Genomic DNA, 18,737 nt, shown 5'->3' on the forward strand with positions numbered 1-18,737 from the left:
GTTAGAACATCTGTTCCTGTCCAGATCTCCATGTCCTGATCTGTTCCTGTCCTGATCTCCATGTCCTGATCTCCATGTCCTGATCTCCATGTCCTGATCTCCATGTCCTGATCTCCATGTCCTGATCTCCATGTCCTGATCTCCATGTCCTGATCTCCATGTCCTGATCTGTTCCTGTCCTGATCTCCATGTCCTTCCAGGCGAGAACAGAGTCGAGCCGTGATCCATCTTCTCCGCCAGTTCCAGCAGCCGATGCTGGTCCTCAGAGGAACAGTAGAAGATGCTGGTTCTCTTGCCAACGTCCTGCTGGACCAGAACCATGACGCTCCAGAGGCCCGGCTCTTGTTCGCCCGCGTGAGTCCAGTGTTACTCCTCGAGATGTTTCCTTGAACACATTAAACTCAACCATCTAGAGAACCTTTGAGCTTATTTATTTGCCATTGTTGTGGCCACACATGGTGATGAGTTCACTGAGAGGGAGTGTCAAAGTGGTTTTATTGGTGTTAGAAGTTCAGTGTTGCTTCACACATTTGACTCTCGTGGATGAATATTAGTTTAGTTTCACTTCAGGAACCTTCAAGTCACAGCAAACACCAGGACATTGACTTCAAGTCCTTTTCATTTCATGCTCCGTCGTTTAAAGGGTTTAGTTTTGCCATCATTGACGTGTTTAAGACGTGACGTGATAAGAAAAACCCCAAAGTGTTGTTGAACACCATTAATTCTCTCGTGTCTCCTGCTCCTCAAATCATGTCTTCTGTGAAGCTGACAGCAATGATTGTTGAGATTTTTACTGACAAAATTAAATTGATCAAAGAGAAAATCTTTCCCCCTTTGTTTGGAACCCCTACTGTCTCTGAGCCCCTCTCCTCCTCTTGGTCTTCCTTCACTGCTGTCTCTGAGCCCCTCTCCTCCTCTTGGTCTTCCTTCACTGCTGTATCTTTGGATGATATTTCATCACTAGTGAACAAGATGAAACCCTCCTCTTGCTCAGATGACGTCCTTCCTTGTAGGCTTTTATCAAAGTATTTGATGTAATTGTCCCCTGAGTTACCGATAATTTGGAAAAGCGCTATATAAATAAAAGTTACTTACTTACTTACCTGCATGTTTGATTTTATAAATGTTTCTTAACTATAGAAGAAAAAGAACCTTGACAAGGTCCATGAACGTGACTCGCGTGTTTCCTCCTCCAGCATCAGGCGCTGCTGTGTGAGCTGAGAGAGAAGCAGGTGGACATGGACCAGTTGATCACCACCGTTGAGGACCTCCAGAGGGAGCTGGAGAAGATCCCCAGCTGCCAGATGAGCTCCATCCACGCGGACATGGCCGCATTGAGGGACCGGTGGTTGGAGGTCAGTGCTGCACTTAACCGCTGTCATTAAATGGCGGCGTCCTCGTGGTTCTAGTGATTCTCCACGTGATGAATCGCCTTTTTTTAACTCGTGAATCACAAGCAGAGCTTCGTAATAACCAGGAAATGAAGGTCGTTTACTTAAAATCCATTTAAAGCCCTGAACAATCTTTTTTTTCCAAGAACTGTGAATTACAACGATTCACACTTTCTTCCTCGAGTGAGATTAACGGCAAGCCTGTCACAAAAGATAAACAAGTCTAGACGTGTTATCTCTTTCAGATCTTCTCGCCCACGTCCGTCAATCTGTCTCTTCTGCCTCGCGCGCTAAAGTTGTCGTTCCAGGTGTCGGAGGCGCTGCTGACCAACCAGGAGAGGGTGGGCTACTGCGTGTCGTTGTGGGGCGACCTCCAGGTCCTGCAGGAGGACGTGAACCAGTGGACGGTCAGCGCCAGCGCCGACCTCAGAGCGAGCGTCGCCGACCTCAGCGACGTGGAGAAGACGGAGGCGCGTCTGGTCGCCTTCCAGGTCAGCGTTCTGTGAAAGAGCTGCTGTGGTTTGATTGTTCCTCGAGGGCGGCGAGGAATCAGGCTGTAATGTTGATGTTCACGAGAGGTTCGTTGAATGATCCTTCGTCTGCAGGAAGAGGCTGAGAGGAGGGAGAGAGCGATGGAAGTCCTGCAGGAGAGACTGTTGATGCTCAAGGATCAGGCCAAGCTGTCGGAGACACCTTTACAGATGCAGGTGATTCATCTTTGTTTTCTGAAACCATTTGAAGAGTCAAAACAATGAAATATTTCTATTCTTTTATCCATTTAGAAACAAAACCACCAATAAACCTTCTATTCTCTCTCAATATCATGATCAACTGAGCCCCAGAAGCTGAACTTAGTCAATTGTTGCTAGAAATCAAACAATGAGTGAAAACACTTTGCAGCTAAATGTGGACAAAACTGAAACTCTGGTGATTGTTGATGATAAGATTCCAGGGTTGAGTCAGTACTTGGGTGACTTAGGTCAGTCTGTCAAACTGAGCCTGAGAAACCTGGGTGTTGTATTTGATAAAGACATGTCTCTTGTTCAAATAGAAACATCTTAAGACGTTTCTATTTGTTCAGGCTTTTCCTTGAATTTCTGGAACTCCTGTGTTGTTCTCAGTATTATCTTGATCTTTAAAGTATGTACTTTTTTGAGTATTGTTTGAGCGCTTTGTGACCCTGGTCTGGAAAAGCTCTATATAAATAAATATTACTTACTTACTTACTTACTTGTTTGTACGTCAGGAACCTACATTTGTGTACATTATTGTGCCAGAAAATAACAGCTGGAGCTTCATCTTGTTCAACAATAATAACAAGCAAATGGTTTCTCTGCCAAATCCTCTCCACAGTTTGTGAAGGACATTTATGAATCTGACTTTCATTCTGATCAAGTGTCTTTTAATCATGTGTCTCTGCAGGTTCTGGAGTCTGACATGAAGAGGAAAATGGCTCAAGCACAGGAAGTCTTCAACCAGGCCAAACACACGCTGACCTACTTCACTTTCCAAAAACAGCGGCTGGAAGACCTGGTGTCCCTCACGGCCGAGCGACTGGAGGACGTTGAGCGGTCCTTGGCCCGCCTCGGCGATGTGCCTGAAGACCTCGTTACAGTGAAGGTGCTTCTTGACGTTCTCTGGACTGTGTTCACGGTCAACGTGTCTCTGCTGCTGCTGCTGCAGGACCTGCAGGCTGTGGTCCAGCTCCAGAGAGCCGACATGGACTCGGCGCGAGACGTCCTGAACACGCTGTGCCGGTCCTGCCCCTCTGAAGAACTGACCCGACTCTCTTCGGACCTGACGTCCATCGGCAAGCGGACGGAAGCCGTGGCCAAGCGCTGCACCAGGACCCGAGTGGACCTGCAGGACGGACTGAAGCTCCGCCTCAACGGTAGCTTTTTGATCCGCAGTCTTAGCTTTGTTAGCTTAGTTTCGTAGCATATTTTACTATGTTATTATTAAACACTCAAATGTTATGTATTGATCCAAATACTATTGATTAATGCAAACACGAACTTCAACTAAAATCACAAGTTTGTTTCTGATCCAGCCTTACACCCCAGCTCGGGCTCTGAGGTCTGTGGATCAGAATCTACTTATGGTTCCTGAACTTCAGGACCAGAGGAGAGAAATCTTTTCAGGCTGTTGCTCCTAAGCTTTGGAACCATCTTCTCTCTCTTTGTTCTTGATGGATCTACTGACTCCTTCAAGAAACATCTGTGTTTGATGATCTACTGACTCCTTCAAGAAACATCTGTGTTTGATGATCTACTGACTCCTTCAAGAAACATCTGTGTTTGATGATCTACTGACTCCTTCAAGAAACATCTGTGTTTGATGATCTACTGACTCCTTCAAGAAACATCTGTGTTTGATGATCTACTGACTCCTTCAAGAAACATCTGTGTTTGATGATCTACTGACTCCTTTAAGAAACATCTGTGTTTGATGATCTACTGACTCCTTTAAGAAACATCTGTGTTTGATGATCTACTGACTCCTTCAAGAAACATCTGTGTTTGATGATCTACTGACTCCTTTAAGAAACATCTGTGTTTGATGATCTACTGACTCCTTCAAGAAACATCTGTGTTTGATGATCTACTGACTCCTTCAAGAAACATCTGTGTTTGATGATCTACTGACTCCTTCAAGAAACATCTGTGTTTGATGATCTACTGACTCCTTCAAGAAACATCTGTGTTCGATGATCTACTGACTCCTTCAAGAAACATCTGTGTTTGATGATCTACTGACTCCTTCAAGAAACATCTGTGTTCGATGATCTACTGACTCCTTCAAGAAACATCTGTGTTTGATGATCTACTGACTCCTTCAAGAAACATCTGTGTTTGATGATCTACTGACTCCTTCAAGAAACATCTGTGTTTGATGATCTACTGACTCCTTCAAGAAACATCTGTGTTTGATGATCTACTGACTCCTTCAAGAAACATCTGTGTTTGATGATCTACTGACTCCTTCAAGAAACATCTGTGTTTGATGATCTACTGACTCCTTCAAGAAACATCTGTGTTTGATGATCTACTGACTCCTTTAAGAAACATCTGTGTTTGATGATCTACTGACTCCTTTAAGAAACATCTGTGTTTGATGATCTACTGACTCCTTCAAGAAACATCTGTGTTTGATGATCTACTGACTCCTTTAAGAAACATCTGTGTTTGATGATCTACTGACTCCTTCAAGAAACATCTGTGTTTGATGATCTACTGACTCCTTCAAGAAACATCTGTGTTCGATGATCTACTGACTCCTTCAAGAAACATCTGTGTTTGATGATCTACTGACTCCTTCAAGAAACATCTGTGTTCGATGATCTACTGACTCCTTCAAGAAACATCTGTGTTTGATGATCTACTGACTCCTTCAAGAAACATCTGTGTTTGATGATCTACTGACTCCTTCAAGAAACATTTGTGTTTGATGATCTACTGACTCCTTCAAGAAACATCTGTGTTTGATGATCTACTGACTCCTTTAAGAAACATCAGTGTTTGATGATCTACTGACTCCTTCAAGAAACATCTGTGTTTGATGATCTACTGACTCCTTCAAGAAACATCTGTGTTTGATGATCTACTGACTCCTTCAAGAAACATCTGTGTTTGATGATCTACTGACTCCTTCAAGAAACATCTGTGTTTGATGATCTACTGACTCCTTCAAGAAACATCTGTGTTTGATGATCTACTGACTCCTTCAAGAAACATCTGTGTTTGATGATCTACTGACTCCTTCAAGAAACATCTGTGTTTGATGATCTACTGACTCCTTCAAGAAACATCTCTGTGTTTGATGATCTACTGACTCCTTCAAGAAACATCTGTGTTTGATGATCTATTGACTCCTTCAAGAAACATCTGTGTTTGATGATCTACTGACTCCTTCAAGAAACATCTGTGTTTGATGATCTACTGACTCCTTCAAGAAACATCTGTGTTTGATGATCTACTGACTCCTTTAAGAAACATCTGTGTTTGATGATCTACTGACTCCTTTAAGAAACATCAGTGTTTGATGATCTACTGACTCCTTCAAGAAACATCTGTGTTTGATGATCTACTGACTCCTTCAAGAAACATCTGTGTTTGATGATCTACTGACTCCTTCAAGAAACATCTGTGTTTGATGATCTACTGACTCCTTCAAGAAACATCTGTGTTTGATGATCTACTGACTCCTTCAAGAAACATCTCTGTGTTTGATGATCTACTGACTCCTTCAAGAAACATCTGTGTTTGATGATCTATTGACTCCTTCAAGAAACATCTGTGTTTGATGATCTACTGACTCCTTCAAGAAACATCTGTGTTTGATGATCTGCTGACTCCTTCAAGAAACATCTGTGTTTGATGATCTACTGACTCCTTCAAGAAACATCAGTGTTTGATGATCTACTGACTCCTTCAAGAAACATCTGTGTTTTCATCCCGAAAGAACACTCGCTAACAAGCGATAAATGAACCTGATTGTCACTCATTAGTTTGTCTTCGTGGTTCGTTTAAAAATGGCGGCGCCGAGAGGGAAGGTGTTCTATTACGATGTCAGGAGGTTGAGGCTCGACCTGAATATTTCATACGAATGTCTTTTCCCTCGAATGTTACGGATTTAAAACATTTCTTGGAGCAGATTTGCAAAAGCACTTAGAGCCGTAATCACCCGCGGTAACGGCGGACGGGGAGATGATGTCATTCGTCCGGGTTAGCGCCGGGTTAGCGCCACAATCGCTCAGACACACACCTGTGCCTCGGGGACTGATGTTGCTCTCGTCACACCGGTCCTTGTGGGACTCATTTTGGGCCCGTTGCCGGGGCAACGCGGTGCTGATGCTGAGCGGACCCGCCCCGGTCGGTGCATCTGACGCTCCTCCAGCCTTCGGCTTGCTCTTCAAACTCGTTGTTTCTGCACAGGCCTGGTGCAGGAGTTCCACCGCTCGCTGCAGAACCTCACGGCAGAGTTGGAAGGATGCTGCAGTCCGTCCGGAGACCTGGACGTCCTGGAGGACCAGCTGCAGAGACTGAAGGTACTTTTGCTCCAACACGAGTGTTCTGATGTTGTCAAGATAGGAAAGAAGAAGTGGTCTTCTCTCCAGCAACAGGTGTCGCCCGAGCGGAGGTCTGAGGCCGAGGAACGTCTCTCCCTGCTGCGTGAAGAAGCTCAGAGGCTTCAGCTCCACGTCTCAAGAGTCGAGGCAGCTCAGATCCACGAGCAGCTCCGCTCATGCCAGCAGGTCTGGACGGACTTCTTGAGTCGCTGTTCTCAGAGCCAAGAAGACCTGGAAGAATCCATGGAGCTCCTCAAGAGGTAGGTCTTCACCAGCCACGTGTGGAACGTAAACGACTCAAGAACATGCCACGCTCCAGTTCTGCCGCAGCCGTGGACCAGCTGAGACGCTGGTTGAAGCAGAAGGAACTGGAGCTCAAGAGGGAACCAGATGTTGGCGAAGAGAGCGAGGAAACATCTGCAGGAGAGCTGGAGAGAGTCGACAACATCCACCAGGAGCTGCTGTCCAGACGGTGTGTCTCCGCGTGGCCTCGTTAGTTCTGAGATGTTCCAACAGGTCTTCTTCACAGGGGCTCCGTCGAGCGGCTCAGCCAGGAGGCCCGGTCTCTGGCCGAAGCAGGTCCAGGATCAGGTGGAGCCGAGCAGCTTCGAATGGAACACCAGAGTCTGCTGAAGGAAGCCAGGGAGAAGCTCCGTGCCTGTCAGGAATGCCAGGCCTTCAGGGAGACCCTGCAGGGGGTGTGGTCCTGGCTGGAGCAGATCCAGGAGAGACTGGGCACCGCGGACAGCACCATGGGCACCAAAGAGGAGCTGGAGCAGAGGCTGGAGACCGTTCAGGTACTGCAGTCTTCAGGGTTGATGATCGAAGCGACAGAGACTTGTTTCAAGATCCACGGGTGAAGATTTGATGCAAGTCAAGGATTCTCTAAACTGATGCTGAGGAACTGGATCCATGCTCTTCCTTCTGTGTGATCCTCAGAGGGTTTGAAGGAACAGTCTCAAGGATAGGTGGATGGATGGATGGATGGATGGATGGATGGATGGATGGATGGATGGATGGATGCAAGGATGGGTGGATGGATGGATGGATGGATGGATGCAAGGATGGATGCAAGGATGGATGGATGGATGGATGCAAGGATGGATGGATGGATGGATGCATGGATGCAAGGATGGATGGACGGATGGATGGATGGATGCATGGATGGATGCAAGGATGGATGGATGCATGGATGGATGCAAGGATGGGTGGATGGATGGATGGATGGACAGATGGATGGATGATGGATGGATGGATGGATGGATGTATAGATGCATGGATGGATGGATGGATGGATGGATGGATGGATGGATGTATAGATGCATGGATGGATGCAAGGATGGGTGGATGGATGGATGGATGGATGGATGCAAGGATGGGTGGATGGATGGATGGATGGATGGATGCGAGGATGGATGGATGGATGGATGGATGGATGGATGGATGGATGCAAGGATGGATGGATGGATGGATGTATAGATGCATGGATGGATGCAAGGATGGGTGGATGGATGGATGGATGGATGGATGCAAGGATGGGTGGATGGATGGATGGATGCAAGGATGGATGGATGGATGGATGGATGCATGGATGGATGGATGGATGCAAGGATGGGTGGATGGATGGATGGATGGATGGATGTATAGATGCATGGATGGATGCAAGGATGGGTGGATGGATGGATGGATGGATGGATGGATGGATGGATTGATGATGGATGGATGTATAGATGCATGGATGGATGCATGGATGCAAGGATAGGTGGATTGATGCATGGATGCATGGATGCAAGGATGGATGGATGGATGGATGGATGGATGCATGGATGGATGGATGGATGATGGATGGATGTATAGATGCATGGATGGATGCATGGATGCATGGATGCAAGGATGGATGGATGGATGGATGGATGGATGGATGGTGGATGTATAGATGCATGGATGGATGCAAGGATGGATGCATGGATGCAAGGATAGGTGGATGGATGGACGGATGGATGGATGGATGGATGGATGGATGGATGATGGATGGATGTATAGATGCATGGATGGATGCAAGGATGGGTGGATGGATGCATGGATGCAAGGATAGGTGAATGGATGGATGGATGGACGGATGGATGCAAGGATGGATGGATGGATGATGGATGGATGTATAGATGCATGGATGGATGCAAGGATGGGTGGATGGATGCATGGATGCAAGGATGCATGGATGCAAGGATGGATGGATGCAAGGATAGGTGGATGGATGGATGGATGGATGTATAGATGCATGGATGATGGAGGGTGTGATGGATGGATGTATAAATAAATGGATGGATAGAATCTGATGCTGAGGAACTGGATTGTTGTTGTTGGATCTTTCATCTGTTTTCTTCCCTCAGAAGTCGTGTCTTTGTCTGTGTTCCGAAGACCTTCTGCTCACAGGGTCAACACTGTGTTCTGCAGGACATCCTGCTCCTGAAGATGGAGGGCGAGGTGAAGCTCAACATGGCCGCGGGCAAAGGAGAGCTCGCGCTGCGCCGCGACGCCTCCGCCTGGAAGGACGTGGTTCGCTCGCAGCTCCAGGAGGCGGCGGACGCCTGGGCGACCCTGCTGGTGACGGCCATGAGCTGCCACAGGTACGTAACATCTCCCTCCACGTGTCCTTCTGGCGCCTGAGAAGAAGATGGATGTGTGTGTGCCGGGGCTCGCGGGCACTCGTGCCCAGGGTGGGTTTAGTGGAGCGATCAGGCCCTCCTGGAGGAGCAGATCTCATTAGGGACTAAATGGCGGCAAACAGTGGACGTCACATGGGGCAACTGAAGCGGTGGCAGGTGTGTGTGTGTGTGTGTGTGTGTGTGCGGATATTAGTGTGGTGTGTGTGTGTGGAGGTAACAGATGGTCGTGGGAATGAAGGGTGTGTGTCCAGGTGACAACACTTGATAGCAAGCACTTAGGCTCGGTAGTGTAGTGTAGTGTAGTGTAGTGGTCGAACTGAGAATATGAATCGAGCCTTACTCTCCACACGAGTGTGTGTGGCACCTTTAATAATCTCGTGTCCTCTTCTCGTGTCCTCTTCTCGTGTCCTCTACTCGTGTCCTCCTCTCGTGTCCTCCTCATGTGTCCTCTTCCTCTTCTCGTGTCCTCCTCTCGTGTCCTCTTCCTCTTCTCGTGTCCTCCTCTCGTGTCCTCTTCCTCTTCTTGTGTCCTCTTCTCGTGTCCTCTTCCTCTTCTCGTGTCCTCCTCTCGTGTCCTCTTCTCGTGTCCTCTTCTCGTGTCCTCTTCTCGTGTCCTCTTCTCGTGTCCTCTTCTCGTGTCCTCCTCTCGTGTCCTCTTCCTCTTCTTGTGTCCTCTTCTCGTGTCCTCTTCTCGTGTCCTTTTCTCGTGTCCTCTTCTCGTGTCCTCCTCTCGTGTCCTCCTCTCGTGTCCTCTTCTCGTGTCCTCCTCTCGTGTCCTCTTCTCGTGTCCTCTTCTCGTGTCCTCTTCCTCTTCTCGTGTCCTCCTCTCGTGTCCTCTTCTCGTGTCCTCTTCTCGTGTCCTCCTCTCGTGTCCTCTTCTCGTGTCCTCCTCTCGTGTCCTCTTCTCGTGTCCTCTTCTCGTGTCCTCTTCTCGTGTCCTCTTCCTCTTCTCGTGTCCTCCTCTCGTGTCCTCTTCTCGTGTCCTCTTCCTCTTCTCGTGTCCTCCTCTCGTGTCCTCTTCTCGTGTCCTCCTCATGTGTCCTCTTCCTCTTCTCGTGTCCTCCTCTCATGTCCTCTTCTCGTGTCCTCCTCTCGTGTCCTCTTCCTCTTCTTGTGTCCTCTTCTCGTGTCCTCTTCCTCTTCTCGTGTCCTCCTCTCGTGTCCTCTTCTCGTGTCCTCTTCTCGTGTCCTCTTCCTCTTCTCGTGTCCTCCTCATGTGTCCTCTTCCTCTTCTCATGTCCTCTTCTCGTGTCCTCTTCCTCTTCTCGTGTCCTCTTCTCGTGTCCTCTTCCTCTTCTCGTGTCCTCCTCTCGTGTCCTCTTCCTCTTCTCGTGTCCTCTTCTCGTGTCCTCCTCTCGTGTCCTCTTCCTCTTCTTGTGTCCTCCTCTCGTGTCCTCTTCCTCTTCTCATGTCCTCTTCTCGTGTCCTCTTCTCATGTCCTCTTCTCGTGTCCTCTTCTTGTGTCCTCTTCTCGTGTCCTCTTCTCGTGTCCTCTTCTCGTGTCCTCTTCTCGTGTCCTCTTCTCGTGTCCTCCTCTCGTGTCCTCTTCCTCTTCTCGTGTCCTCCTCTCGTGTCCTCTTCCTCTTCTCATGTCCTCTTCTCGTGTCCTCTTCTCGTGTCCTCTTCTCGTGTCCTCTTCTCGTGTCCTCCTCTCATGTCCTCCTCTCGTGTCCTCTTCTCGTGTCCTCTTCTCGTGTCCTCTTCCTCTTCTCGTGTCCTCTTCTCGTGTCCTCTTCTCGTGTCCTCCTCTCGTGTCCTCTTCCTCTTCTTGTGTCCTCTTCTCGTGTCCTCTTCTCGTGTCCTCCTCTCGTGTCCTCTTCCTCTTCTCGTGTCCTCTTCTCGTGTCCTCTTCTCGTGTCCTCTTCTCGTGTCCTCCTCTCGTGTCCTCTTCCTCTTCTTGTGTCCTCTTCTCGTGTCCTCTTCTCGTGTCCTCTTCTCGTGTCCTCCTCTCGTGTCCTCTTCCTCTTCTCGTGTCCTCTTCTCGTGTCCTCCTCTCGTGTCCTCTTCCTCTTCTCGTGTCCTCTTCTCGTGTCCTCTTCTCGTGTCCTCTTCTCGTGTCCTCTTCTCGTGTCCTCCTCTCGTGTCCTCTTCCTCTTCTCGTGTCCTCTTCTCGTGTCCTCCTCTCGTGTCCTCTTCCTCTTCTCGTGTCCTCTTCTCGTGTCCTCTTCTCGTGTCCTCTTCTCATGTCCTCTTCTTGTGTCCTCTTCTCGTGTCCTCTTCTCGTGTCCTCTTCCTCTTCTCATGTCCTCTTCTCGTGTCCTCTTCTCGTGTCCTCTTCCTCTTCTCGTGTCCTCTTCTCATGTCCTCTTCTCATGTCCTCTTCTCGTGTCCTCTTCTCGTGTCCTCCTCTCGTGTCCTCTTCTCGTGTCCTCTTCTCGTGTCCTCTTCCTCTTCTCGTGTCCTCTTCTCGTGTCCTCCTCTCGTGTCCTCTTCCTCTTCTCATGTCCTCTTCTCGTGTCCTCTTCTCGTGTCCTCCTCTCGTGTCCTCTTCCTCTTCTCGTGTCCTCTTCTCGTGTCCTCTTCTCGTGTCCTCTTCTCGTGTCCTCCTCTCGTGTCCTCTTCCTCTTCTCATGTCCTCTTCTCGTGTCCTCTTCTCGTGTCCTCTTCTCGTGTCCTCCTCTCGTGTCCTCTTCCTCTTCTCGTGTCCTCTTCTCGTGTCCTCTTCTCGTGTCCTCTTCTCGTGTCCTCCTCTCGTGTCCTCTTCCTCTTCTCGTGTCCTCTTCTCGTGTCCTCCTCTCGTGTCCTCTTCCTCTTCTCATGTCCTCTTCTCGTGTCCTCTTCTCGTGTCCTCTTCTCGTGTCCTCTTCCTCTTCTCGTGTCCTCTTCTCGTGTCCTCTTCTCGTGTCCTCTTCTTGTGTCCTCCTCTCGTGTCCTCTTCCTCTTCTCGTGTCCTCTTCTCGTGTCCTCTTCTCGTGTCCTCTTCTCGTGTCCTCCTCTCGTGTCCTCTTCCTCTTCTCATGTCCTCTTCTCGTGTCCTCTTCTCGTGTCCTCTTCTCGTGTCCTCCTCTCGTGTCCTCTTCCTCTTCTCGTGTCCTCTTCTCATGTCCTCTTCTCATGTCCTCTTCTCATGTCCTCTTCTCGTGTCCTCTTCTCGTGTCCTCTTCTCATGTCCCCTTCTCGTGTCCTCTTCTCGTGTCCTCTTCCTCTTCTCGTGTCCTCTTCTCATGTCCTCTTCTCATGTCCTCTTCTCGTGTCCTCTTCTCGTGTCCTCTTCTCGTGTCCTCCTCTCGTGTCCTCTTCCTCTTCTCATGTCCTCTTCTCGTGTCCTCTTCTCATGTCCTCTTCTCGTGTCCTCTTCTCGTGTCCTCTTCTCGTGTCCTCTTCTCGTGTCCTCTTCTCGTGTCCTCTTCTCGTGTCCTCTTCTCGTGTCCTCTTCTCGTGTCCTCTTCTCGTGTCCTCAATCTTAATCTTCACTGTTTTGATTTGAAACGATAAGAGAACGATGAGCCAAACATAAGAATGATCGAAGTATTTTAACTTCAAAATGATGTTTTTTTCCGTGTATTTGAATGAGATCAGGAGGTTTTAAAAGAACCTTCTTAAAACAACATCTTTTATTTGATTGTTTTGATATCGTTTTGACGACTGTGTTCAGTTGGTTCTATCGTAAGACATATTGTGTGTGATCTGTGCTCCTCGGGGGAGGTATGCCAGGCTTCAGTGCTTTTCTAGTCCAGCTATTTCGAGGTAAAGGTAAAAAAACCCGAAATTCATCTACAGCGAAAACTAACCAGTCTTTAGTTCCTAGTCTCTTGTTCCTGTTCTGGGTCTAAGAATGTAAAACGTTCCTTCAGCCGCCTGGAGTGGACCGTCTCCCAATGGGCCAGGTACCTGGAGGGGGCCGCCCAGATGAGGGCCTGGATGGAGGCCGTGGACCGGGAGGTCCGGGCCCCCCTCGCGCCTCAGCCCGGGCCCCGAGAGAAGGCGGCACAGTTGGAGCGCCTGAGAGCCCTGCTGGCCGACCTGGAGGACCACCAGGTGGGTCTGAGCAGCCTGGAGGAGAAGGCCCGCGAGCTCTTCAAGAAGACCGGAGACTCGGGCTTCAGCCACGGGGCCCGCGCGCGACCGCAGGCGCAGTTCGACGAGCTCACGGCTCTGGTGGAGGTGAGGAAGGTCTGGTCTCGGGTCCGGGTCCCGTGACTGACGGTCCCGCCTGTGGACGATGCAGGACAGGGTCCGCCTGGCGCAGACCGTGGTGTTGGAGCACCAGGAGTACCTGGAGGCGGTCCGGGAGCTGACGGACTGGCTGATGGCGGCAGGGGAGGAGCTGCAGCTCTGGAGCGACGCCTCCGGAGACTGTGGCTGCATCAGGAGGAAGCTCTCGGACGTGATGGTGAGTTTTTTGAGTGTAGACCACACGAGCACAGTCACAGTGGAGTGTAGACCACACGAGCACAGTCACAGTGAAGTGTAGACCACACTAGCACAGTCACAGTGAAGTGTAGACCACACGAGCACAGTCACAGTGGAGTGTAGACCACACGAGCACAGTCACAGTGAAGTGTAGACCACACTAGCACAGTCACAGTGAAGTGTAGACCACACGAGCACAGTCACAGTGGAGTGTAGACCACACGGGCACAGTCACAGTGGAGTGTAGACCACACAAACACAGTCACAGTGAAGTGTAGACCACACGAGCACAGTCACAGTGAAGTGTAGACCACACGAGCACAGTCACAGTGAAGTGTAGACCACACGAGCACAGTCACAGTGGAGTGTAGACCACACGAGCACAGTCACAGTGAAGTGTAGACCACACGAGCACAGTCACAGTGAAGTGTAGACCACACGAGCACAGTCACAGTGAAGTGTAGACCACACGAGCACAGTCACAGTGGAGTGTAGACCACACGAGCACAGTCACAGTGAAGTGTAGACCACACGAGCACAGTCACAGTGAAGTGTAGACCACACGAGCACAGTCACAGTGGAGTGTAGACCACACGGGCACAGTCACAGTGAAGTGTAGACCACACAGGCACAGTCACAGTGAAGTGTAGACCACACGAGCACAGTCACAGTGGAGTGTAGACCACACTAGCACAGTCACAGTGAAGTGTAGACCACACGAGCACAGTCACAGTGAAGTGTAGACCACACGAGCACAGTCACAGTGAAGTGTAGACCACACGAGCACAGTCACAGTGGAGTGTAGACCACACGAGCACAGTCACAGTGAAGTGTAGACCACACGAGCACAGTCACAGTGGAGTGTAGACCACACGAGCACAGTCACAGTGGAGTGTAGACCACACGAGCACAGTCACAGTGAAGTGTAGACCACACGAGCACAGTCACAGTGGAGTGTAGACCACACGAGCACAGTCACAGTGGAGTGTAGACCACACGAGCACAGTCACAGTGAAGTGTAGACCACACTAGCACAGTCACAGTGAAGTGTAGACCACACGAGCACAGTCACAGTGAAGTGTAGACCACACGAGCACAGTCACAGTGAAGTGTAGACCACACGAGCACAGTCACAGTGGAGTGTAGACCACACGAGCACAGTCACAGTGAAGTGTAGACCACACGAGCACAGTCACAGTGAAGTGTAGACCACCCTAGCACAGTCACAGTGGAGTGTAGACCACACGAGCACAGTCGCAGTGAAGTGTAGACCACACGAGCACAGTCACAGTGAAGTGTAGACCACACGAGCACAGTCACAGTGAAGTGTAGACCACACGAGCACAGTCACAGTGGAGTGTAGACCACACGAGCACAGTCACAGTGGAGTGTAGACCACACGAGCACAGTCACAGTGAAGTGTAGACCACACGAGCACAGTCACAGTGAAGTGTAGACCACACGAGCACAGTCACAGTGGAGTGTAGACCACACGAGCACAGTCACAGTGAAGTGTAGACCACACGAGCACAGTCACAGTGAAGTGTAGACCACCCTAGCACAGTCACAGTGGAGTGTAGACCACACGAGCACAGTCGCAGTGAAGTGTAGACCACACGAGCACAGTCACAGTGAAGTGTAGACCACACGAGCACAGTCACAGTGGAGTGTAGACCACACGAGCACAGTCACAGTGAAGTGTAGACCACACTAGCACAGTCACAGTGAAGTGTAGACCACACGAGCACAGTAACAGTGTAGACCACACAAGCACAGTCACAGTGAAGTGTAGACCACACGAGCACAGTAACAGTGTAGACCACACAAGCACAGTCACAGTGAAGTGTAGACCACACGAGCACAGTCACAGTGGAGTGTAGACCACACGAGCACAGTCACAGTGAAGTGTAGACCACACGAGCACAGTCACAGTGAAGTGTAGACCACACGAGCACAGTCACAGTGAAGTGTAGACCACACTAGCACAGTCACAGTGAAGTGTAGACCACACCAGCACAGTCACAGTGAAGTGTAGACCACACCAGCACAGTCACAGTGAAGTGTAGACCACACCAGCACAGTCACAGTGAAGTGTAGACCACACAAGCACAGTCACAGTGAAGTGTAGACCACACCAGTACAGTCACAGTGGAGTGTAGACCACACAAGCACAGTCACAGTGGAGTGTAGACCACACGAGCACAGTCACAGTGAAGTGTAGACCACACGAGCACAGTCACAGTGGAGTGTAGACCACACGAGCACAGTCACAGTGAAGTGTAGACCACACGAGCACAGTCACAGTGAAGTGTAGACCACACGAGCACAGTCACAGTGGAGTGTAGACCACACGAGCACAGTCACAGTGAAGTGTAGACCACACGAGCACAGTCACAGTGAAGTGTAGACCACACGAGCACAGTCACAGTGAAGTGTAGACCACACGAGCACAGTCACAGTGGAGTGTAGACCACACGAGCACAGTCACAGTGAAGTGTAGACCACACGAGCACAGTCACAGTGAAGTGTAGACCACACGAGCACAGTCACAGTGAAGTGTAGACCACACGAGCACAGTCACAGTGAAGTGTAGACCACACGAGCACAGTCACAGTGAAGTGTAGACCACACGAGCACAGTCACAGTGAAGTGTAGACCACACGAGCACAGTCACAGTGAAGTGTAGACCACACAAGCACAGTCAAAGTGAAGTGTAGACCACACGAGCACAGTCACAGTGGAGTGTAGACCACACAAGCACAGTCACAGTGGAGTGTAGACCACACGGGCACAGTCACAGTGAAGTGTAGATCACACGAGCACAGTCACAGTGAAGTGTAGACCACACGAGCACAGTCACAGTGGAGTGTAGACCACACGAGCACAGTCACAGTGAAGTGTAGACCACACGAGCACAGTCACAGTGAAGTGTAGACCACACTTGCACAGTCACAGTGAAGTGTAGACCACACGAGCACAGTCACAGTGAAGTGTAGACCACACGAGCACAGTCACAGTGAAGTGTAGACCACACGAGCACAGTCACAGTGAAGTGTAGACCACACGAGTACAGTCACAGTGAAGTGTAGACCACACAAGCACAGTCACAGTGGAGTGTAGACCACACGAGCACAGTCACAGTGAAGTGTAGACCACACGAGCACAGTCACAGTGAAGTGTAGACCACACAAGCACAGTCACAGTGGAGTGTAGACCACACGAGCACAGTCACAGTGAAGTGTAGACCACACCAGCACAGTCACAGTGAAGTGTAGACCACACCAGCACAGTCACAGTGAAGTGTAGACCACACGAGCAGCTCCAGCATCAGAGGCGACTGAGATGATAACAGAGGCAGCAGTCGATTCGTTCTTTAAATAGAATCCGTTTCCGTAGCAACTTTCTCTGCCGCACCATCAGGAGCGTGTGGAGCGTGGACTCCTGGAGGGCCGCGAGCGCCTCGGTCGGGTCCGCCGGAGCGCCGCCTGCACCGCCGACCACACGGCGGCCGGCGGCTGCGAGGCCATGGACCGGCAGCTGGGGGCGCTGTCCCAGGCTCTGGAGCAGTGGGAGGGGGCGGCGCTGAGGGCCAGGGATGGACTGGAGGGGGCTCTGGCTGCTGCCGCCGCCTCCGAGGACCAGTACCTCGCGCTGACCGCCAGCCTGGACCAGGACCTGAAGGATCTGGACGCTCGTCTGCGGGGTCTGAGCCGACAGCTGAGCGCCGCAGAAGGACTGGCCAGTGGAGAGGAGGCGGTGCAGGGATGGCAGCTGGCGAAGGTACAGGATCATGGACTCTCTAAGTTCTCTAAGGATCTGCTCCACTGATCCTTCATCGTTTCTGAATCGGCTTCACAGAGATGATGGTGGAGTTACAATCCCATCAGTGTCCCTCGTTTGCTGCTCCTTCTCCCCCTCGTTCTTCTCCTTCCTCCTCGTTCTTCTATTCCCTCCTCGTTCTTCTTCTCCCATCTTCGTTCTTCTCCTCCCTCCTTGTTCTTCTCCTCCCTCCTAATTTCTCTCCTCGTTCTTCTCCTCCCTCCTCATTCCTCTCCTCATTCCTCTCCTCATTCCTCTCCTCGTTCTTCTCCTCCCTCCTCGTTCTTCTCCTCATTCCTCTCCTCGTACTTCTCCTCCCTCCTCTTTCTTCTCCTCCCTCCTCATTCCTCTCCTCATTCCTCTCGTCGTTCTTCTCCTCCCTCCTCGTTCTTCTCCTCATTCCTCTCCTCGTACTTCTCCTCCCTCCATGTTCTTCTCCTTCCTCCTCGTTCTTCTCCTCCCTCCTCGTTCTTCTCCTCCCTCCTTGTTCTTCTCCTCCCTCCTCGTTCTTCTCCTCCCTCCTCATTCCTCTCCTCCCTCCTCATTCCCCTCTTCATTCCTCTCCTCGTTCTTCTCCTCCCTCCTCGTTCTTCTCCTCATTCCTCTCCTCGTTCTTCTCCTCCCTCCTCGTTCTTCTCCTCCCTCCTCGTTCTTCTATTCCCTCCTCGTTCTTCTCCTCCCATCTTCGTTCTTCTCCGCCCTCTTCGTTCTTCTCCTTCCTCCTTGTTCTTCTCCTCCCTCCTCATTCCTCTCCTCCCTCCTCATTCCCCTCTTCATTCCTCTCCTCGTTCTTCTCCTCCCTCCTCATTCCTCTCTTCATTCCTCTCCTCGTACTTCTCCTCCCTCCTTGTTCTTCTCCTAATTCCTCTCCTCCCTCCTCATTCCCCTCCTCGTTCTTCTCCTCATTCCTCTCCTCGTTCTTCTCCTCCCTCCTCGTTCTTCTCCTCCCTCTTCGTTCTTCTCCTCCCTCTTCGTTCTTCTCCTCCCTCTTCGTTCTTCTCCTTCCTCCTTGTTCTTCTCCTCCCTCCTCGTTCTTCTCCTCCCTCCTTGTTCTTCTCCTCCCTCTTCGTTCTTCTCCTCCCTCTTCGTTCTTCTCCTTCCTCCTTGTTCTTTTCCTCCCTCCTCATTCCTCTCCTCCCTCCTCATTCCTCTCCTCGTTCTTCTCCTCCCTCCTCATTCCTCTCCTCGTTCTTCTCCTCATTCCTCTCCTCGTTCTTCTCCTCCCTCCTCGTTCTTCTCCTCATTTCTCTCCTCGTTCTTCTCCTCCTTCTCCTCCCTCCTCTCCTCCTCCTCCTCCTCCCTCCTCCCTCTGCTCCGTCCAAACCTCTCCTCTCCTTTCGCCTGCACCGTCCCTTCGCTTCTCTCTCCGTCTCCCCGCCGTCCTCCCCTCGCTCTCATGTGAGCTGTCACATCGTGGAGGAGGAGGAGCTCGACTCCTCC

At 50.5% G+C, this 18,737-nt stretch overlaps 1 protein-coding gene across 1 annotated transcript in view; it reads left to right on the forward strand.

Annotated features, from left to right (window-relative positions):
* Positions 1–18,737, forward strand: part of syne1a (spectrin repeat containing, nuclear envelope 1a) — a 253,359-nt gene that overhangs the window by 76,908 nt on the left and 157,714 nt on the right. The window contains 14 exon segments of the mRNA XM_087806340.1: positions 201–354; positions 1,197–1,355; positions 1,700–1,882; positions 1,997–2,098; positions 2,814–3,011; positions 3,075–3,282; positions 6,326–6,438; positions 6,508–6,719; positions 6,779–6,931; positions 6,989–7,256; positions 8,914–9,086; positions 12,920–13,229; positions 13,294–13,458; positions 16,899–17,258. Coding sequence (XP_087662466.1) covers positions 201–354; positions 1,197–1,355; positions 1,700–1,882; positions 1,997–2,098; positions 2,814–3,011; positions 3,075–3,282; positions 6,326–6,438; positions 6,508–6,719; positions 6,779–6,931; positions 6,989–7,256; positions 8,914–9,086; positions 12,920–13,229; positions 13,294–13,458; positions 16,899–17,258 — 2,758 coding nt within the window.

This window comes from Callionymus lyra, chromosome 13 (genome assembly GCF_982586985.1).
Source record: "Callionymus lyra chromosome 13, fCalLyr1.hap1.1, whole genome shotgun sequence".
NCBI lineage: Eukaryota > Metazoa > Chordata > Actinopteri > Syngnathiformes > Callionymidae > Callionymus > Callionymus lyra.